We start from the raw sequence: 21,508 nt of genomic DNA, 5'->3' as shown, positions 1-21,508 counted from the left end.
TCTCATGACTGCCACGTGATTATGACGCAACTGCTTCCGGTTGCATTGAGGGGGCTTCTACCGGAAAACGTCCGATTAGCCATTGTGAAGCTATGTGCATTCCTCAATGCAATCTCTCAGAAGGTGATCGATCCAGAAATCATACCAAGGCTAAGGAGTGATGTGGCGCAATGTCTTGTCAGTTTCGAGCTGGTGTTCCCACCATCCTTCTTCAATATCATGACGCACGTCCTAGTTCATCTAGTCGACGAGATTGTCATTCTGGGGCCCGTATTTCTACACAATATGTTCCCCTTTGAGAGGTTCATGGGAGTCCTAAAGAAATATGTCCGTAACCGCGCTAGGCCAGAAGGAAGCATCTCCATGGGCCATCAAACAGAGGATGTCATTGGGTTTTGTATTGACTTCATTCCTGGCCTTAAGAAGATAGGTCTCCCTAAATCGCGGTATGAGGGGAGACTGACTGGAAAAGGCACGCTTGGAGGGGACTCAATAATATGCAGGGACGGATATTCTTGGTCTCAAGCACACTACACAGTTCTACAGAACTCTATCTTGGTGACCCCGTATGTCGATGAACACAAGAGCAGTCTGCGCTCCAAACACCCGGAGCAGTGTGACGACTGGATTACATGTGAACACATCAGGACTTTCAGCAGTTGGTTGGAAACACGTCTCAGAGGTGACACCACTGTTTGTGATGAGTTGTACTCGTTGTCCAGGGGACCATCTTCGACTGTATTGACTTACAAAGGATACGAGATAAATGGGAATACATGTTACACGATCGCCCAAGATCAAAAGAGCACCAACCAAAACAGCGGTGTCCACTTTGATGCAGCAACCGAGAGGGGAAAGGACACATATTATGGTTACATAATGGACATATGGGAACTTGACTACGGACATGATTTTAAGGTCCCTTTGTTTAAGTGCAAATGGGTCAATCTGTCAGGAGGCGGGGTACAGGTAGACCCACAATGACAACAGTGGATCTGAACAATCTTGGGTACACTTACGAACCGTTCGTCCTAGCCAATGATGTGGCACAGGTTATCTATGTGAAGGACATGTCTACCAGACCGAGAAAAAGAAAAGATAAGGAAGCGAATACATCATACGATGAGCCAAAGCGCCACATAGTTCTTTCAAGAAAAAGGGACATTGTGGGAGTGGAGGGCAAGACAGACATGTCTGAAGATTATGAAAAGTTTCATGAAATTCCTCCCTTCAAAGTCAAGGCTGACCCAAGCATCCTGATAAACGATGAAGATTATCCATGATTACGGCGCAATAAGCAAATGACACAAGCGAAGAAAAAGTAAAGACTTTCTCCCGCAACTATTATGATGATACTATTACGAGTATGATACCATTGTCCGTTTTGTACACGAAGTGCATCTAGTTCTTGCCATAACCCTCTCAACTTTCTTGCACATACTATGTGGATGAAATGATGATACCATGCCAACTTTCAACCTTTTCAGAGTTCATTTGAAATGCTTTTCAATTTTAGGTCTTATAGCTCAAAATAATTAGTAAATGCATGAAAAATAACAAATGAAGTCAGAAAGGGTTGAAAATTGATGAGATGTGGCTTTGAATGGTGCATTTTGAATACACAAAAAGTCAGGAGTTCAAATAAGTTTGAAAAAATGAAATCCCTTTGTAACAGACGAGTTTCCGTATGAAATCCTGATACTTCGAAAGAGATTGTCCGTTTTGTACACGAAGTGCGTCCAGTTTTTGCCGTAACCGTCTCAACTTTCTTGCACATGCTATGTGGATGAAATGATGATACCATGCCAACTTTCAACCTTTTCAGAGTTCATTTGAAATGCTTTTCAATTTTAGGGTCTTATAGCTCAAAATAATCAGTAAATGCATGAAAAATAACAAATAAAATAAATAAGTAATTAGAAACAAAATAATATAAACTTTAATAAAATATATAAGTAGAAACAAAATAAAATAAACTTTAATAACATAAATAAAATTTATGAAACTAAAATTATCAAACTATTTTCTGTTCAAAACATTATAAGCAACCTCTAGTATTATTGAAACTAAAATTATATAAAATTGATGCAACAAAAATTATCGAAGTATTTTCTGTTCAAAATCATTGAAAGCAAAATAATTTTCATAAAGAACTTTTTTGTTAGAAACTTTAATAGCAAAAAGAATTATCATACAGTAAAATAAATAAGTAATTAGAAACAAAATAAAATAAAATAAATAAGTTTTTTGTTGTAAGTAGAAACAAAACAAAATAAATAAAGCAAAAAAGAAAACAAAAAACAGGGAAAAAATAAAAATTATGCCACCTACTGGGCCTCCACGGCCTGAATACGACTAGAAACCCATCCATGGGCCAAGATTCAGGCCCGCAGAAGGCCCAGTAGGCCCACAGGCATGTACAGAGAGGTTAGGCCCGTGAGCCTGCTTTAGAGAGGAGCTCGACAGCTCAGGCGCACCGCACCTTATAAACAGGTGTGGCTCTCTCTCAGCTAGCGAGGTGGGACTAAACTCGCACCACCACGCCGCTGTGCAAGGCCATTGGTCCCGGTTGGTGGCACGAACCGGGACCAATGCCCCCTTTGGTCCCGGTTCGTGGCACCAACCGGGACCAATGCCCCCCCTTTAGTCCCGGTTGGTGCCACGAACCGAGACTAATGCTTGGACTATATATCAAACACTTGTGAAAATTTTAAGTTTTCATCGCCAGTTGCCTCCCCCGCCGTCAGGCTGCTCCACCTCGCCGTCTACGCCGCCGCCTCCCCGAGCCTGCGCCGTCCTCGTCGCCGGCATCCCTGAGCCCGTCGTCCCCGTCGCCGCGTGCCTCCCCGAGCCCACCCCTCCACGTCCCTGTCGCCGCCTGCCGTCCCGAGACCGCCGTCCCCGTCACCGTGTGCCGCCCCGAGCCCGCCGTCCTCGTCGCCGGACTCCTGCCATCGCCACCCCCCTCGAAGTGAGCCCCCCCTTTCCCATGGTCCCGATCGAGCGCCGCTCTTGCGCCCGAGTGCCCCTTGCTCTCTGTCGCCCCTGCTCCATGGTCGCCGCCGGCCCCGACGCATTGAAGAGCAGAAGGAGAGGAGAAGGAGAGGAGAGGAGAAGGAGTGGAGCAGCAGCAAGACGCCGTCCAATTTTCTGATTTTTTTACAGATATGAACAGTGCATATAGAGGGTGTTTGATCAAATGCTAGATGGCTTTGGGCATTTTTAGAATTTATGATATTTTTAGAATGTGCCAAATATGTCAAAAAATGTTTTTTTGTTCATATACAGAAAGTTTTTATATATGACTATGGATATATGAGCAATGATGATCCATGGATGTATGCATTGATATATATGAGAAATGATGTTCATAGAATATTTACCAAGTATATATGTATTTTTGTTCATAGCATTTTTTTCCATTTATATATGTATGTGGCTATAGATGGATATATATGAGAAATGATGATCCATGGAAAAGTTTTATATATGCAAAAGTTACATTTTTAGAAAGGTTTTATATATGTAGCTAGGAAAGGAAGAGGAAGAAAAAGAAGGAGAGGAAGAAAGGAAAATAAGAAGAGGAAGAAAGGAGAAGAAGAGGAGAGGAAGAAGAGGAGAAATAAATAAGAAGAGGAAAAAAGAAGAAAAAGAAGAAGAGAAGAAGAAAGGAATAGAAGAGAAGAAGAAAAAATAGAAAAAATTCTATTTTTTCTTCTTCTCTCCTCTATTCCTTTCTTCTTCTCCTCTTTTTTTTTTCTTCTTTTTTTCTTCGATCTTCTCCTCTATTCCTTTCTTCTTCTCCTCTTTTTATTTCTTCTTCGTTTTCTTATGTTTTATCCGGTTTGTCGTCATCGATATACCCCTCTCCCGATAACTTCAACACGAGGGGGGGTCGATATACCCCCTCCCCGATAATATTATTTTCCCATGTACGTATGTCGTCGTTGTCGATATAACCCCCTCCCGATAACTTCAACACGTGGGGGGGTCGATATACCCCCTCCCCGATAACATTATTTTCCCATGTATGTATGTCGTCGTTGTCGATATATATAACTCCCTCCCAGATAACTTCGACATGATGGACGGTCGATATTTATACCCCCTCTCGACCGTGATAAATTATACCACGGGAGCACCCCCCGGCCCTCTCGCTCGACCAAAACTCTCGAGGACACCCAAACCCTAGAAAAAAACGATGTCGGTCTCCTACCCCTCCCGCCGCGCCCCTACCCTTGAAGCGTTGCCGAGGCCACCCCAAACCCGGAATAAGCTAGGTCTACGTTTGCACTAATATATCCACCTGCTGTCATGTTTGTGTAATAATTGCCATGTTGTAATATTTGCAGAATCAATGGAGCACGGACGAGACGAGCAAGCAGAAGAGGTGTTGGGGGACATAATCTTAGCCGGAGGTGATATCTTGTCGTATCTTAACGACAATGATTGTCTGGAAAAACAGGGTGAAGAAGTAGGCTACGGTGATCGAAGAGTGGAGGAGGAAAGACATGATTATGATGGCTCCGGTGACCCAATGCTGGTGCAAGAAGGAGCCCGTGGTGACGGCTCCGGTGACCGAACAGAGTCCGGCCAGGTAAATATATTAGTTAAGCCTGTGCTGACTAGCTAATTGATGCATTCATTGTTTTGGTATGTACACATATTAATTAACACTCGTCTTTCTTCTTTTTTCTAGCCCTCCGGATCGAGCACAACTTCGGTAAAGAGACGAGGCCCGAAGAGAAAGTTATGCTCGGATGAAAGGTTTGAGATCACAACAATCGATTGAACCCATCCGGACAAAGGATGCATCTGCTGCTCAGTACGGGGTTCTAGTTAGGGACAAGATCCCGATCAGCATCCAGCAATGGTATAAGCCTAAGAAGGAAGACCCTGAGGTGTCTTATGTCAATGATATGCAGAAAGATGATCTTTGGACTGAGCTGAAGGCAAATTTCACCCTACCGCCAGAGGAGGATCCGGAGAAGCCAGTTAAAGAGCAATTAATCAAGTCTCATGCTCTTAAGAAGATGGCAGACCTATTCAGGAGGTGAAAGAATGAGCTGAAAACGTTTGTCGACAAAGAAGATACACCAGAATTCATCGGCCGGTATGAGAAGATCAGAGATCACTGGCCCGCATTTGTGGCCCACAAGACATCGGAAAAGAGTAAGAAGATGACAGCGACAAACAAGAAGAATGCTGCGAAGAAGAAGCTTCACCATCGCACGGGGTCAGGCGGCTACCTCAAAGCCCGGCCTAAGTGGGCCGAGGCTGAGAATGATCTGCTTGAAAAAGGGACCGAACCACAGACGATGAACTGGACAGACCGTTGTCGGACTTGGTTCTTCGGGGTTGGCGGAACCTTGGACCCTGTATCAGGGAGGTGCGTTTGGACGAACGAGCTTTTGAGAATACCAGTCAAGAAGATTCAGCAATATATCGATGCAGCGCAGGAAGGGACGTTCGTTCCAGACAGAGAGAACGACGAGCTCACAATGGCCCTCGGGAATCCTGAGCACCCTGGACGGACACGAGGCACGCCAGGCTCCGTTCCGTGGAAGGCTGGTTTTCCGGGCGCAGGCGGTTACAAAAGCCAGGAGAGGAGGAAAAAAATGGAGCAGACCCAAATTCAGAAGTTGCACGAAAGGGTTCAAGCGCTAGAGGAACGAGACGGCAATCGACATGCCGAAACTACCCCCGAAGCTACCCCGCCATCTCAGCGGAGAAGCAGCGTGGCTTCCACCGAGCTGCTTCAGCCGGAGCATGTCTTGACGGCTCCTGCTAGCTACCCCGTGGATGCTATCACAGAGTCTCAACATTGCCACCTTATGGCGAAATGGCAGAACTTCAAAGTCAAGGCGGCTGTTGGCTCTGTTTTACCTCCTGAACCTGGCGCAACCTACCACTGCCGGCCGATTCCAGAAGGATATGCTAGGGTGATGGTGGATGAAATAACGGAGGGATTTGAGGACCTCCAGCTTGACCACCCTACCGGTGAAGGGGAGACTCGGCTGGGTTTAGCTCTGAAGACTCCGTGCCTATGGCAGAAGGAGCTCATTAACCTTACGAACTGGACGCCTCCGGCGAGTAAGGGCACTCCGCCGCCGCCTCCTCCTCCGGCGAGTGATCAGGGCACTCAGCCTCCTTCTCCGGCGCGTGGCGGCACTCCGCCTCCTCCTCCGGCGAGTGATCAGGGCACTCGTCAGCCTCCTTCTCCGGTGCGTGGCGGCACTCCGCCTCCTTCTTCGCCCGTGCCGGCGTGCCAGAGCAGCCAGCCTCCACCTTCTCCGCCTCGTCAGCAAGGGCGGAACAGACCCGCCGCCGCTCCGGCTGCTCCGGCGCGTCGTAGTCCTTCTCCTCCGCCTCGTAAGCAAGGAAAGAAGACAGCCGCAGCCGCTCCGTCTGCTCTGCCAGCGTCTAGTAGTACAGCTGCCAGAGGCGGGAGGCAATACAGATTCGGTCCTTCTCTGAAGACTCCAGAGAAGTTACCATACGAGCGGACCGAGGAGAACGCGAAGATCGTGCGAGCCGAAGTGAAGAACTTCTTTGAAGGGGTGAAAGCAAAGAAACATCCACCTCCGGAGGAGAAGGTAGATCCGGTGAAAGCGAAGCGCACTCTGGATGCCCTAACAAAACCACCAAAGTCTCCGCCGAAAGGCAACTATGAGCTCATTATTGCAAAGACATTTGTCGAAGCGGAGCAGTCGGGAAGTACTGTCAGTGATCAAAGGTTAAAAGAACGACGAGCTGGGAAAAAAAATTGCCCAGCTCGGCGAACAAGCGAACCAATCGTGCCCCCCGCTCAAGGTGTCTAAAGACATCATCGCAAATGATCCGAGGATGGTGGCCGGTTATAGCAATCTTGGAGATTACCTGCCCGACGATGTACATTATGAAATCATGGAGGTGGACGAACACAAATACCATTACGGGAAGCCTCTCGTCAAAGATGAAAGATCTCTAACAACGATGATGCGAAGATTACATGATTGGTACATGAAAACCTGCAGAGAGTCTGATGGGATGAATACTTTGACGCTGAGAGTTAAACCGGAGCATGACCTCGTTGGAATTGAACTGCTGAATGTTCCATTTGAGGAGTTCTTCCAGTTTTTCAATCAAAAGGCCCTCGATAAATCAACGATCACTTGCTACTGTCTGTAAGTAGTACTACTTCTGTCATTAAGTCTCTCTATATAGGTCAGCTCTTTTATTGCATGTATTTATAATTATCCTCACTATATTATGCAGATTGAAGATCGCCGAATTGAAGAAAAGACAAATCGGTGATATTGGGTTCATTAACACAAATCTCATAGATACATATACGGCTGAAAAACATGCCAAAGAAGCCGAGGTCAACTTGCTACGATCGTTGGTATTAAATCAAAACAAAGATATAATACTCTTTCCTTACAACTTCAAGTGAGTGTTACTGTCTTGTGCATATTCGGTTTCCCTTATTAGTCCAGGTTATGTTAATGTAATTGATGACTTATGCATGCATGCGCAGCTTCCACTATATTCTCCTAGAGATTAAGCTTGAGCAGGGAGTAGTAACCGTCTTAGACTCGAGACGAAAAGATCCCCAGGACTATGCGGACATGACTCAAATGCTCGAGAAGTAAGTTAAATCGATCATTATCCACCATATCAGCAACTTTGTTCATTTCCTGATATCAAGTAATTGTTTTCTTTGTCTCGCAGGGTTTGGAGAAAATTGACCACAAAAGCTCCGGGACTGCCGAAGAAGCCGCAATTTAGACACCCGAAAGTAAGTACTATAGTAGCATGTTCCACACATCTCCTAGTGATTCAAGCGCCAGTTTCATCAATACCATTTAGCATGCTTGCTTATCAGCTAGATTGACCTCTATTTCTTGTAAAGTGGTTGTGGCAGGAACAAGGGAATGATTTCTGTGGATACTACATTTGTGAGTCTATCCGCCACACGACCTGTGAGCGGGGCTACTCTGACGAACAAAATGAAGTGCGTAAGCAATAATATTCATAATTTTATTTTATTACCATCATTTGTGTCGAGTTTCATTTATTCATATATATATGTATTGACCCCCTTCTTCAAATTAGATGTTTCGGATGCGGGATGAATTCCTAGCAGAAGATCGTATGCGAGCAATTCAAGAAGAATTGGCGGCATTCTTCCTTGACCACGTGATCGCTGAAAACAGAGAATACTATGTGGACCCTGTGTTCTTACAATTTAATTAGGAGATTATATTGTAAGAGATAATTATTGTATATATGTAGCCGGTAGTGTCAGATAGATATACGAGAACTTGTTGTTCGACCAATCTCTCGGAGAAGGAGAGGTGGTCGATATCACTTCTCTCTGTATGCATATGTTCATGACGATCTTCTGTTTCCTTCATTTGCTTACTAGCTAGCGTATCTAGTCCTCTCCATATGTATATAGTATGTAGCGTCGACCAAGCACGGAGATAAGAGAGGACACTTCTCTCTATTAATTAGCTAGCTAACACAATATATGAAACACCTAAATTAACGCCCCAAAACCCCCCAACCCCCCCCCCCTTTAAAAAAAAACAAAAACCCCAGCCCCTGAAATGCTGACGCGTGGATGCCTATTGCTCCCGGTTGGTGACACCAACCGGGACAAAAGGCCCTGCCTATTGGTCCCGGTTGGTGGCACCAACCGGGACCAAAGGCCCCCCTGCCTAGGCTGGCAGCAGTGGCCACGTGGAGGACCTTCTGTCCCGGTTCGTGTAAGAACCGGGACTAAAGGGTTAGGGCTTTAGTAACGACCCTTTAGTCCCGGTTCGAAAACCGGGACAAAAGGCCCTTACATACCGGGGTAAAAGCCCCTTTTCCTACTAGTGCCTCTTGAAGCTCCTTGTCCAAACTCCATTTTCCTCAAGATTTATCTAGGTTTGGCGGTCCGTCATGTCCCGTCCCCGTCCTCAGCGCCGTCGATCGCCCGCGCCGATCTCGTCGCCGGCACCACCGTGGTTAGCCTCTTCTTCTTATCTTCTTTCTACAAAAAAGTTCTTACTTGTATGATTTAGATACATACTTGTGTAATTTTCTTACTTTTATTATTGTTTGTTATTATATAGTGCGATGGTTTTGGTATCCACCCCCGTCGTCCCTCGTCCTGTCTATGATTTGGATGTGGTATATATTATCTTTTATAACTAAATTAACCCTCCAAAACCCCTAAACCCCCCCCCCCCCTTAAAAAAACAAAAAACCCATCTCCTGCCAGCTGCTGACGCGTGGATGCCTTTTGGTCCCGGTTGATGTTACCAATTGGGACTAAAGGTCCTCCTACCTGTGCGCCCCGCAGCGGCCACGTAGAGCCCCTTCTGTCCCGGTTCGTAAGCGAACCTGGACTAAAGGTTTTGGGCTTTAGTCCCGACCCTTTAGTCTCGGTTCCAGAACCGGGACAAATGGGCCTCTGAAACCGGAACAAATGGGCCGTTTTGTACTAGTGAGAGTAAAGGTATCTATGATGATCCTTCGTCGGGGCTTATCTAATATCCAAGGTTGGTTTTCAAGGCTGTCCCAAATTGAATACCACCTTGGATATATCTACTATGTGAGACATGTCCCTCTTTTGGCGTGCCTAAGATCTTTTACGGTGACGGGCCTTACTTTTCTTCATGCCTCGCAAGCCCTACTTTTCTGAGAGGTGTGCTCCTCCACTAAACATTACGAGATAGGGCGCCGAGGAAACTCGCCATAAATAGCCTATGCGAACTTTGTTAACTCATATCCAACGCCATGTCTGATGTAGCCTTTTATGTTGTTCTATATAAACTTCTTGTAGTGGTGTCGTTGTCTATAAATAATTTAGTAACATCTATTGTGGCATAAAGATGTCAGTTGGGCCGGGTTACATCGGGTCGATCATTATCGAACCACTATACCATACCCGTGAACATGCTCATCACCCGCCCACGACCCTACCCATGGGTCTGGAGGTGAATTGGTTGGGTTTTACATATTTAATTTATTTCACATCAGTATAAGAGTATACATAATACACATGAAAGTTGATGCATATAAATGACAAAGATAAATGTAATATTTTAATTTCAAGTGACCAGGGACACAAGATACAAATTTTGTCCAGGTTACTCAATCGAACATCCCAAATGTAAAATAACGATGTGTATATTTATTATTAATAGTGGTGTGTGTTGGTTATTAACTTATAAATGTCCCCTTCCCTATAACTTAGTTCTTACTCATATAAGAATTTTTAAACACTCTACGGTTGACACATATATAAATCAAACACACGCTATCAATCTCATACAATGACTGATTACCTAACTTATATGTGGTAATTTTGGTGTCGGCAAATTCGTAGCTTCACTGATTATTGGTCAGTTAATCTGAAAACATAAATAATTAGTAGGAACATACTTAATATGTATATATGTTTCCCCACACGCCATACGACTGCCGTCCACATTAGGGCACTAGTCCTGTCCTTGGAAAAATGTGCAATAAATGAATGGTTCATCACATATCCATGGAATGCCTCATCCATGCATATGCATGGCTCCAAAGAAAGAAGATAAAATCGTTCTATTCTTGTGTAGATGCTAGCAAGTGGCCGGATGACAACGGATGGACGGACACATATCGTGCAGACATGTGTACACAATCTCTAGCTAGGGCCTTGTCTCTCACGTACGAATCCAGCCGCAGAGACAGGCGCCCAGCGGATAGATGTGCACATGCATGCAGTCCATATCATTATTAGGCAGGCAGGATTTTTATACTTTTCACAAAAGCACAAAAGCCAGGCACAGCTGTGCAACGGACACAACGCTAGCGTATACACTGTGCACCTAGTGGGGCCCATGCTCAAAATCAAATTATGTGTAGTGTGGTCCGGTGGGCATTTGGATCCTTGCCGGTTGGCTGCATATTTGTGTTCAAATGATGATTAAGGTGTTTCAGCAACGGAAACAAATATATAGACAGAGACAGTTACAAGGACTGTACATAATCATGAGAGTGGCAATTTGGCTTGTCTATACATTTTTATTGACAATGTTTTGATTTTTATGCTACCTCAAGAAAACACCGACCCTAGGTAGGGATGGCCAAGGTAGTCGTATCAGCATTGAATTTGCTCCACTTGCACGCTTAAATTAGTCAAGTCTCTCTATTTTCCTTTGTGTAAATACACTCCTAGTCAAGTCAAGTCTGAAATGTCACCCGACATCTCCATTTATCTTCTTCAGGTAGACATTCAGTTGTGAACACAAACAGACTTGCAAAGTCATGATTGCTCCATGTCTGTGCTCAATTAATTAGTTCATACGGTACGTTTTTTTTTTTTTGCTCCATGTGTGTGCTCCATTAGATAAAAGCAACTATAGCATAGTAATATCTGCAGTCGTAATAATACAAATGAAGTGTGTTATATATGTATTTGGAGGCTTGCCAGACGACGCACAAACTCAAAGTCACCAATTCCCAGCCTCCATTTTTTTCTTCGTTCAAACACTTCGATTGCTTTCAAATTTAAGTGTTTGGCACATCAAGCACACATGCACATAATTTTTAACATGTTGCATGAACAAAAACATTTGATCAATCGATGTGTGCATTGTCCCCTCTTCCGGGGTCCGGTCCATGGACATGTGAGTGTGATGCACGACGTTGGCTGGCCTAAACTGTCCGGACAGCATTGTCCAGACATTTGCAGGCGATTTGGCATGGCCTTCGTGTTGCCCTAACCACGCAAGGGCCCCTACTAAATGGAGACATTTCAGCTGATTATTGTCCAATCATTTGACCCATTTTTTTGCCACAGGTCAAAAGATATTTTCTTGCCATGTGGCGCTGACCCTGCAAAATTTGTTTTGATCGCGTGAACGTAAGGTTTCTTCCACCGCCATGGATTAGATTGGGTTAAAGTTTTGGAAGACTTTTGAAAAGTGTGAATTTTGTGAAGTCTTGGCCAGGTTAAAAATATTAGGTAGGGGGCTCATACGGTTTAAAATACAATTTTGTACTAAATCAGTGATACTTATTTTGGGATGGAGGTAGTATAAGCTATCGGGTTATACAGTGGATGATATTTACTTAAATCGGGGAAATTCTATGGAAATTTTCAAGTAACCTTTTCATAAAATGCCCTTCTAATAAAAATAAACAGATAATAAAAAAATACCCAAGCAGAACAAGTGTATGATTTAATTTTTTGGTTGTTTTGTAAACGTAAAATAATACGTATTAAATTCTTGATGAAACATAAGGGTGTACATTATGCATGTATCATACCCCAACATAAAGTAAAGCAAATTATCATCTTTTCATCAGTGGCGGTTCTTGTCCTGATGGTCCTATGGGGTCTTAGCACTACGACTTCCCAACTATCTATTACAACAAGGTTTGCCCGGCTCCGATGAGGAAGGGGCGATGACGGCGGCACGCCTTCGGCTCGCTCTAGTTCGTGCAGTCGTTGCTAGGTGGTCTACAGACATGGATGTATTTTTTACTTTTAGTGTTCTTTGTACTACCTTGACGGTTGACGAGTAGATTGAAAGTTTCCTTGCAAGAAAATTATCATTTTGTAAACAAAATATATACATCCAGGAAAAAATCACAGCTGGCTGCCGGGCCCCACAGACAGCTAGCACAAAAGCTATAGGGCCTTGCTCGTTTAGGCATCTTTATCTTTTTCCTTGGATTCCATGTGTAAGCCATGTGGATGTGGAAGCCGACATTGGTACAGCTCCATCATTAATCACCTTTGTCTTCTTAGGTATGTAGACTTGAGTGGTGAACGCAGCCATGTAAAGTCCAAGTCTTCGAGTTCCATGTATTCAGCTAATTAGTTCATACTGGAGAATCATCCATTTGTGGGTACACTGTTGCCTGATGTTTGCATTTGATATGAAAAGCCACATGCATGTCTCTGCTCGTACGTACCAATGCGCGCTGCATGGTTTTTTCTTTTCTTCATTTGAAACTCCCATATGCTCGGCTTTTCAGTTAATTGCCTTCACAGATCACAGTCATTCACTTGACCCATCGATCAGAGAAGCAGAGGGCACGCATGCATGCTACCACAGAGAGCAGGTTGACGCAGTGCACCCCATGCATGGCCGCAACACATGTGTACGTACAACACGCACAATTGATCATCATCTTCTCGTTACTTCCATCTTCTCGTTGGCAGCTGGTGTAGGGAGTGTGGAGGCCACCACCTATATTGCCATTTGCCAAATACTGCCCTTCAGCCAGTGAAGCAAAGCATTGTACATATGTCCCTACAATGCAGACAGGCAATTCCGCAGAGCATTGTACATATGCCCTACCATTTGACTCATTTTTTCATTCACAGGTAAAATGGTAACTTCTTTTCCTTTCTACCAAGCAGAATTTGCCAATACTCCCTCCGTCCGAAAAAGCTTGTCCCAAACTTGTCCCTCAAATGAATATATCTAGCACTAACTTGATGCTAGATACATCCATTTGAAGGACAAACTTTTTCGGACGGAGGGAGTACCCCTCAAGGCTGGCTTAAATATTAGTCCCCACAATCTGCAGACATAGCCAAGTTCAACACTGGAGAGGCCACCGTTTGCTCAAACAGTGCTGTTGAATTTGTTAAAGTTCTCAAGCAGAGACATTCTTGGCCCATGTGCTTCTGAAAAACGGCCAATTAATTTAGATTTACTCCCTCCTTTTCGGTTTACAGGGCTTATCTCAACTTGTTTGTTTTTTTTCCAATTTAATGGGGTCGTCTTCATCCCTTTTTTAGTTAAATCTTTTCATCCAAGAATTTAAAAGGAACACACCAATGCATGTAATGTTCCAACTCATCTAGTGGCCAAGCATGCATGCACTGCAATTAATTTAAATTAATGCATGAGTTTAATTGGGATAGTTTTGTAAAGTACGTGATACACTCCTTCACTCACAAAATGCCTTGGTTGATGAGATTTCAGATTTGAGCCATATAAACCGGAAAGGAGGGAGTATCAATTATCACGTGCATATATTATCTAATGTACCATTCCATTGTTCAACTGACATGTCGCTACGTGTGTATGTGCGCCATTTTATACACGGATGGGTTGACTTGCTACATATCGATCTACTTGCATTCACACTACTACACTGAAATTGACATGCATATGAGTTGTCGATTCACAATATTTCAGCACATTACAGTATAGCTAGTAGCAATTAATTGAAGATGGAGCAATGTGTCATGGCTTTCGTGTGACGGAAGTTGGCGAGAGCGACATTAGTATAGCTAGTTGTAACGACATATTTATTGTCGAAGACACTAAAAAAATAACCCAACAAAATTTAAACACTGACTTTAAACAAATACTGGAGCTTCATGGTTGACACAAGTAAGTTATAAGAAACCAAAGTGGATGCAATTTTTACGGAAGTGGTGATTCTCAAAAGTGCCGATTAGCTAGCAACCAATCATTTTCACTTGCTTTTTCTTCTTTTTTGAGAAACGTCATTTTCGATTGCTAAATTTAAAAAATGAACAAACAGACGTGTTCCTTCCTGGTGAGCTTTCGGCCCACCACATCAGGCTCTCCCCAATCACCCACTCTCTTGACGTCGAGGAAGAAAGTGAAGTATTGAAGGGGTCCAGAACCAAAAGCCATCACATAATAGTATTCAGCACGTTTACATGCATGTATGCAGTAACATCTGCCTCTCACTTTCATCCATCCCTTTCTCTAATATTTGCTCGGTCTTACCGTATATTATACTCCTTTATTTGATACTTTAGTCAACATATTTTCTGACAAACTCTTTTGTTTGATACTTTAGTCAACATATATTTGTTTGACATGACGCCCACATGGCCACATCTTGTATTTTCTTCTGTTTTGCCAAAGTTTGCTTTCGCCAATGGATACTAATTAACATAACTGTCAATGTCTGAATGTCAAGGTCTGGATGTTGTGGGAACAAAGTTCATTCCCCTAAATAATGAATTTCTTCTTACCCTATATACTGTTATAGCTATCTGAAAAAAAACAACGTCTGCATGGTATACTCTTTTGCTCCCGGATGTGTGATGATTAAATGAAGCAAATAATTAAGCAGCCCGTACCAGTAGAAAGTAAATTACATTCGAGCAAGTTGGTGATATTTTTGGGCATCTGCACCATGTAATCACATAGCCAGAATATCGAGCAATACATGCCTATAAACTTATTCTAAAAATACTCCAGCAACATACAACAAGACATGACATCCCAAAAGTCGGTGATAAATTGCAGAACAGTCAACATCCCTTTCCATACATTGATCATGTTGTGAAAACAACATGAAGAAGATGTTGTGTTTACATCCCGTTCTTCTAGCAACTAATAACTAGACATATGTACCATATGCGGGATTTTTTCTTTATATATAGTTATGGGATATATATTTTACACAAATCAGTTTACTATCATACCGATGCTCTCAGTCGTTCAGAAACACTTGAAACATCTATGCCAATTCTCGAGCTGAAAGCCTGCACAAGATAGAGAGAGGAAATTAATTGATGCAACTAATTAACCCATGCTAATTTAATGAAAAAGGTAGATAATAAATTGGATTTATATTTAGATGGAAAGAAGTTCTTTAATCGTGCAAGTAAAGACATTTTCCAGTCACGGTAGATTAAATTTACGACATAAATTCTAGCGGATGGAGATGGAGGAAGACAAAAAGAAAGGAATTAAAAAAATTGTGGCACATGTGTATATCTAAGGTCATTTTCAAACTCTTTATCTAGCTTTCCCCAATTTTATATCTTTCTACATAGAGAGGAATCTACGGTTCCATATTTTTCATGTATGTATACATGCATCACTTCCATGTTCCCTCATGTGTCTTTCACTTGTATATATACCATTAGTTTACTTCAATATGTGTAGGTAGACTAGAAACAAATGTAAACCCCTCCAATAGATATGGACACAACAAGTAAATAGTTATGGTCAAAATGAATACTCGGACCCGTGTGTGCCTTATATTTTACAACATGGGTTTGTATTTTCTTGTGCAGATGTGAAAGGCTATACATATGTATGTACATACCCGGGAGTGTATGGTGTAGAAGATTTTGTGGCCAGCAACGGAGTGATTGGCATTGACGACCTCGGCGCCTTCTTCCTCGAGGATGGTGATCACCTGGTGGAGCATGATCGGCCTCTCTGTGCTGCATACCAGCACCACATCCATGCTCGTATCATCGTGTTGACGCACCTCCACCACCGGTGCCGATGCCTCCCAATGTTTCTCTCCTTCTGGTGACCCCGCCCCACCACTCGTGGTAGGGGTGGTGGTGGGCGTTGAGGCACCACTAGCCCCTCTTGCGGCAGCCATTGCTTGTGCAGAGTTCCTCCTATGTTGCAGCTCGTCCACCCTCTCTTTGAGCTTCTTGATGTATGACGCAGCCTCATCCAGGCTGCCTAGCTGGGTCATCGTATCCTATATACACATTTAAATTCCAACATTGTTAGAAAAATACGAGAAAAAATATAAAATATATCAAGGATGTTAATTTGTTTTGCAAAGATAAGTCTCTTATTGTGATAATGGAAGAGCTATATTTCCTGGATCTATGCATCCTGAATATGCACATGACCACACATAATAATCTTCTGAGTTTGAAAATATTACCAAATCATCTCTTGTAAAACTAACAGTGGATTATCTTCATACTTTTTCTTTAGGTTTACTTTCCCTCTGTCCCATATTAGTTGTCGCTGAAATGGATGTATCTCGGCGTATTTCAATGCTAGATACAGCTGTTTCACCGACAATTAATATGGGACGGGGCGAGTATTATTAATAGGTAAGAAATATTTGTGTGAAGAGCCGCATAAGACCCCGTACGTCCAATGGAGGCACAGAATTAATAAAGCATTATATGTATTCTCTTATATATTTGTGGATATCCGAATTCCGTGCTCAGTTTTTGAGAGATGAACAAAATGATTCTCGCAAGCTTGGAACAAAAGAAATTACGCATTTCAAACATCACACTATCTTGGATATTTCCTGGGAACTTTGGGCTGTATATTCAGAGTATGCCAGAAATATATATCGAGGTGAATTAGAAATTTCTATGTTTCAGTATTACTACTATTTTGTACACCTGGGCGTGAGGTCCATAGCATGATTGTACCAGTCGGCTAGCTTTGGTTGTCCATCTCAACGGGAAAAAGAATTAATGTTTACAAAATAGAACTCAATTGATTACGATATATTTCATGTGATGAGAAGGACTATACGTAATTACTATAGGATCTACTGGATACTGAATTGGCTAGAGTGAAATAAATGTCCATATATACACACAACAAACCCTCATGACTGAAAGATTTCAGAATAACTAAACGTGTTCATCTTGTTCCTTTTTCTGGGCCAGAGAAGAAGCTAACAAAGTGTCCCATTATTCAGCTAAAAGGGTAACAATTGTCCAGCATATGGAGTACTGTTTGTGGTCTTACAGGGTTGGAGAAGTATTCTTTTGGGATGAGGGAGGTGAGCTTGGCGCAGAGCGCCTTCATGTGCTGCCTCCTCTCCCTCTCTGCCTCTTTCCTCTCCACTACCCTCGCCGCCGTCGTGCCGCCGCTCGTCCTGCTCCTCTTCCCACCCCCAGCCGCCTTCGCCTGCATCTCCATCTCGACCGATGGTCGAAATGCAACCAGAATGATGGAGGGGGAGATGGGTGAGGAGGAGGAGTGAGGGTTTATGAATACAAGAAGGCAGCTGCTAGCTAGCTGTAGTGAGTGTTTTGTTTTTCATGGAGCAGCCAGATGGAGGTAGGAGATGAAGAATTCCAAAGGATGATAGGTAGTAGGAGGACTGGAGTGGTGTGGCTTAAATGGGAGGCGGACGGGACAGATGGGTGCTGTGTGTGCGCGCCCGCGGATAAGGGAAGGGCAGGCCAGGATGTGGAAAATATGCCTAAGTAGCTAGATATATGTGTGGACACCGCAAACGAACACTCTAGAGTATTAAAATATATGTACATATTGTGAAATATATGTGGTTGCACACTTGCACTGGTGAGTACACATGCTTGCGAGACAGGGAGCACCAAGAAATATCCACGGGTAATATCTTTTTTTTTTAGGAAATATCGACGGGTACTTTGATTCACAACCAAAACTTAATTTACGTACCACCGCACCAAATCTGTGGTGAATTATATTTGGTTGGGCAAGGTTTCCTTTGTGGTAGCTGGGTCCCACTTGTCATAGATTCAAAAAAATGTGGTTCTAAGGGCAACAACAGCAAATTGGCCTTGGCATGGGCCTAATGGCTCGAACCCAAAGCCCGATAGACAGGCCGGAAGCTTGAAATGTCCTCGAATATAGTTTTTAAAAATAAATGTAGTTATATGATGTATTTATGCACATATATACCCCGCAACAATACTTTTTAAATATAAAATAAGTCTTAAAATACATTTTTAAGGGAATGTCTTAAAATACATAATAGTGCATTTTTGTGGCCGGGCTAGGGTTGGGCCCGGATCGTCAGGATAGGGCTTATCAGAGCCCAGCCCGACAAATTCCTAGGTCTGGCAGCAAAGGCCCCTTCATATATAGGTCCTCGGAACGTTTTTTGGTGGTTGGAGCAACAAAAACAAACAGCTCTAGTTGGTGGCGTCCATCTGGCCATCCCGGGTGACGTTGCAATGCCGGTGCCTACCGCAGTTCCTCTACGCCCCTCCTCGACCCCGCCTCCCGCATCATCGCCACTCGACGCCTCCCCATCCCGAGCCCGCATCACCGCCTCCCCATCCTCGACGCAGCGTGTCACCGACTTGGGCAACAATGAGACAAGGGGGACGGCACAAGTGGCGGAGCAAGAGAGGAAGGAGAGGAAAACATAATAAAAATAAAATGTGAGACACTGATCTAAGCTGTTGCCGCTGTGCTGTTGTTGTTTACCAGTGGTGAGTAATGATGGGCTGGGCCGTGCTGAATGGACATGCAACTAAGCTCCATCTCCATGTTGGCCGCATTAATTCAGTGAGTGCGAGCAAAGCAAGACTAGCATGTCTGCTCCTCTGGATTGATTATTTGTTGACGGAAGAAAAAGAAACGACCAAGGAGAGCTCAGCTCATCGATCACATGCATGCGTCACCACGGTGACGGGAGCAAGGCTGACGGACGTACGCATGCATGAAGATGAAGCCCAAGATTGATGGATCGGCTGCCTTGGATTGCTTCTGGCGACCACAGAATTGTGGCAGCCAGGTCTCTCTCCTGTGTCTGTCTAGATCGGTCGATCGAGCTTGATATGATGCATGACGTGTGCGTGCATGACGCACGTATATCTCCGTGGAGAAGCCTTGCTGACACCGACACCATTAGCTTTGTCCATCTCTCCATGTCCATGTCTGCCTTCAGGCAGCTAGTAGAAACATCTCTCCTCGGACGCTCAATTCGTGTGTATATATGTATTTCCTTTCATTCGGGTTCATAGTATTTGCCAATTCTAAACTTCGGTTAAAATTTAGAGCCCAAGCCCAACACGGGCTATCGAGCCAAGCTGCCATTGCTCATGTCTATATCCCGCCATATATGACTATGCTATGTGCATGTTGGCACTATAGCATCTCCAAGGCACTCCTCAAACATTTTTCATATTTTCGGGTGGACAATCGGGACCTTGTTCAGACCCAAAAACGCCTGGTCCATAGGCCTTCACAATCCTGTCACATATATTCGGACAGTCTGGGCTTCCCCAAACCCGCCTCATATTTTGGAAAGAAATTGGGCAGTTTGGACATGTTTGCCGCATCAGCTTCAGCCCACCTCAGACCTCTCTCTCTCACACACACACGCACGAATACGAACAAACATCCTCTCTCTCTCGCCCCGCATACGTCGCGTCAAGCCCTACGACTCTATCGTGCGTGTGCGGGCATTATTATTCCTGGCATATATACACATAATACCTGCGTGTATTTCGCGAATATGAACAATGTGCAAACAATGAATGGTTTATCACACCCCAGGAATGTGTGGTCGACGCGTGCATGCGTGCATGGCGCCAAAGGGAGAACAAAAACCGGATCTATCTCTTGTGGAAGCAAGCTAGCTAGTGGTCCGATGCATGGCACAGATGGATGGACACATGCCATGCCGACAAGTGTACAAAACAATCTCTAGGGTCTTCTCTCTCACGTACAGTCGACATGGGCCTAGCCGAATCAGCCGATAGTGACGATGCAGTCCAGGTCATGAGACAGGCAATGGCTTTTAACCTTTACACAAAGCACAAGAGGCAGACGCACAGCTGTGCAAACGAACACACCGCTAGCGACCAACGCTATATCCATCCACAGACGTCCATGCTATGCATGCTTGAAACCAAAAGTATGTCCATCTACCATAGTGTGGTCCGGTCGGGATGCATTTGGATACTTACATGGTGGATGCACATATACTTCATTTGTGTGTGTGCAAATGATTATTCCAGCAACGGAAGATATGTAGAGAGAGAGAGAGAGAGAGAGAGAGAGAGAGAGAATTTCAAGGAATGTACTCCGTAATCATGGGAGTGGCAATTTGGCTCCCGAGCACCATGGTGTAGTGGTGTTTTTGTTAAACGGATCTAAAAGGATGTCTAAAAGTCTTATTGAACATTACGTACAGATGTGTTTAAAATATATATGTAAAAACTTTTCAATTGTTGAGTTGGCTTGTAGGCTGCAAAAGGGCAGATTTGTGGCTAGCAAGAAGCAAAAAAATTGTGGCTATAAGTACAAGTACAATACTGTTTTCAGTTTTCTTTACAAAGTCTCCATGTAGCTTGGGATACACAACGCTTTTATGGTCGTCATATTTGTCCAAAACAATTTGTCTATGCTACATTTGATTGATATTTTTATTTCTTCTACGTTCATCTTGTCCTATCTTCCATCTATCTTTAATAGTGATGAGTAAACAGATGTACGTACCCCTTCGCTCGTGCGACCAAAGATAGGGTTTATCCAGCCTCTCGCCGGCGCCGCCTCCGGTCTACCTCGCCTTTGTAGTCCTAGGACCATGGAGACACGGTGGATGTCGGCCCTTGCCGGCAGGAGGGCCGTGATTAGATGTTTTTTTTTGTTTTGTTAGGATTTGCGTCCTATTCACGAGACGAGGCGGCGGCGGCTCCTTGAAGATGGATTAAGGTTGTTCACACCAAGCCCACGTCCCAGCGATGCTAGAGGCATGCAGAGGTGTGTCTCCGACGAATCTCGTGGGATTTGGTCAGTGTTTGTCTTCGATGGATCCGCTTGGACCCAGTATGCATTCGTGTGTCTACTGATTGGGGCCTTTCGATCTACGCTCCTCTTCGTCAGCGGCGGCTATTGTTGTACTGGTGCATTGGTCCTTTGGGCCTTTCGATCTATGCTTCTCTTCGTCAGCGGCGGTTGTTGTTGTACTGGTGCGTTGGTCCTTTGGGGGCTTTCGATCTACGCTTCTCTTCATCACCGGCGGTTGTTATTGT

At 44.0% G+C, this 21,508-nt stretch overlaps 1 protein-coding gene across 1 annotated transcript; it reads right to left on the bottom strand.

Moving 5' to 3' along the window:
• Positions 1-13,035: 13,035 nt before the first annotated feature.
• LOC123073520 (transcription factor bHLH162) lies at positions 13,036-17,866 on the bottom strand. Its single transcript, XM_044496617.1, has 5 exons — positions 17,502-17,866; positions 16,084-16,476; positions 15,455-15,514; positions 15,107-15,155; positions 13,036-13,286 (listed from the first exon to the last, which is right to left on the bottom strand). The coding sequence occupies exons 1-5, from the start codon at positions 17,673-17,675 to the stop codon at positions 13,036-13,038; spliced, it is 927 nt and encodes a 308-aa protein (XP_044352552.1). The 5' UTR covers positions 17,676-17,866.
• Between the last annotated feature and the right edge of the window lie 3,642 nt (positions 17,867-21,508).

The sequence above is a fragment of the Triticum aestivum genome, chromosome 3D (genome assembly GCF_018294505.1).
Source record: "Triticum aestivum cultivar Chinese Spring chromosome 3D, IWGSC CS RefSeq v2.1, whole genome shotgun sequence".
Lineage (NCBI taxonomy): Eukaryota > Viridiplantae > Streptophyta > Magnoliopsida > Poales > Poaceae > Triticum > Triticum aestivum.
This window is presented reverse-complemented; position numbering and strand designations above follow the sequence as displayed.

Coding starts and splice junctions, on each gene's coding strand:
- LOC123073520 (XM_044496617.1), bottom strand. CDS start 17,675: ATGGAGATGCAGGCGAAGGCGGCTGGGGGTGGGAAGAGGAGCAGGACG. Junction 15,515..16,083: donor TCTACACCATACACTCCCGG/GTATGTACATAC, acceptor TATCTTGTGCAG/GCTTTCAGCTCGAGAATTGG. Junction 13,287..15,106: donor ATGTAATTTACTTTCTACTG/GTACGGGCTGCT, acceptor TCTGCATTGTAG/GGACATATGTACAATGCTTT.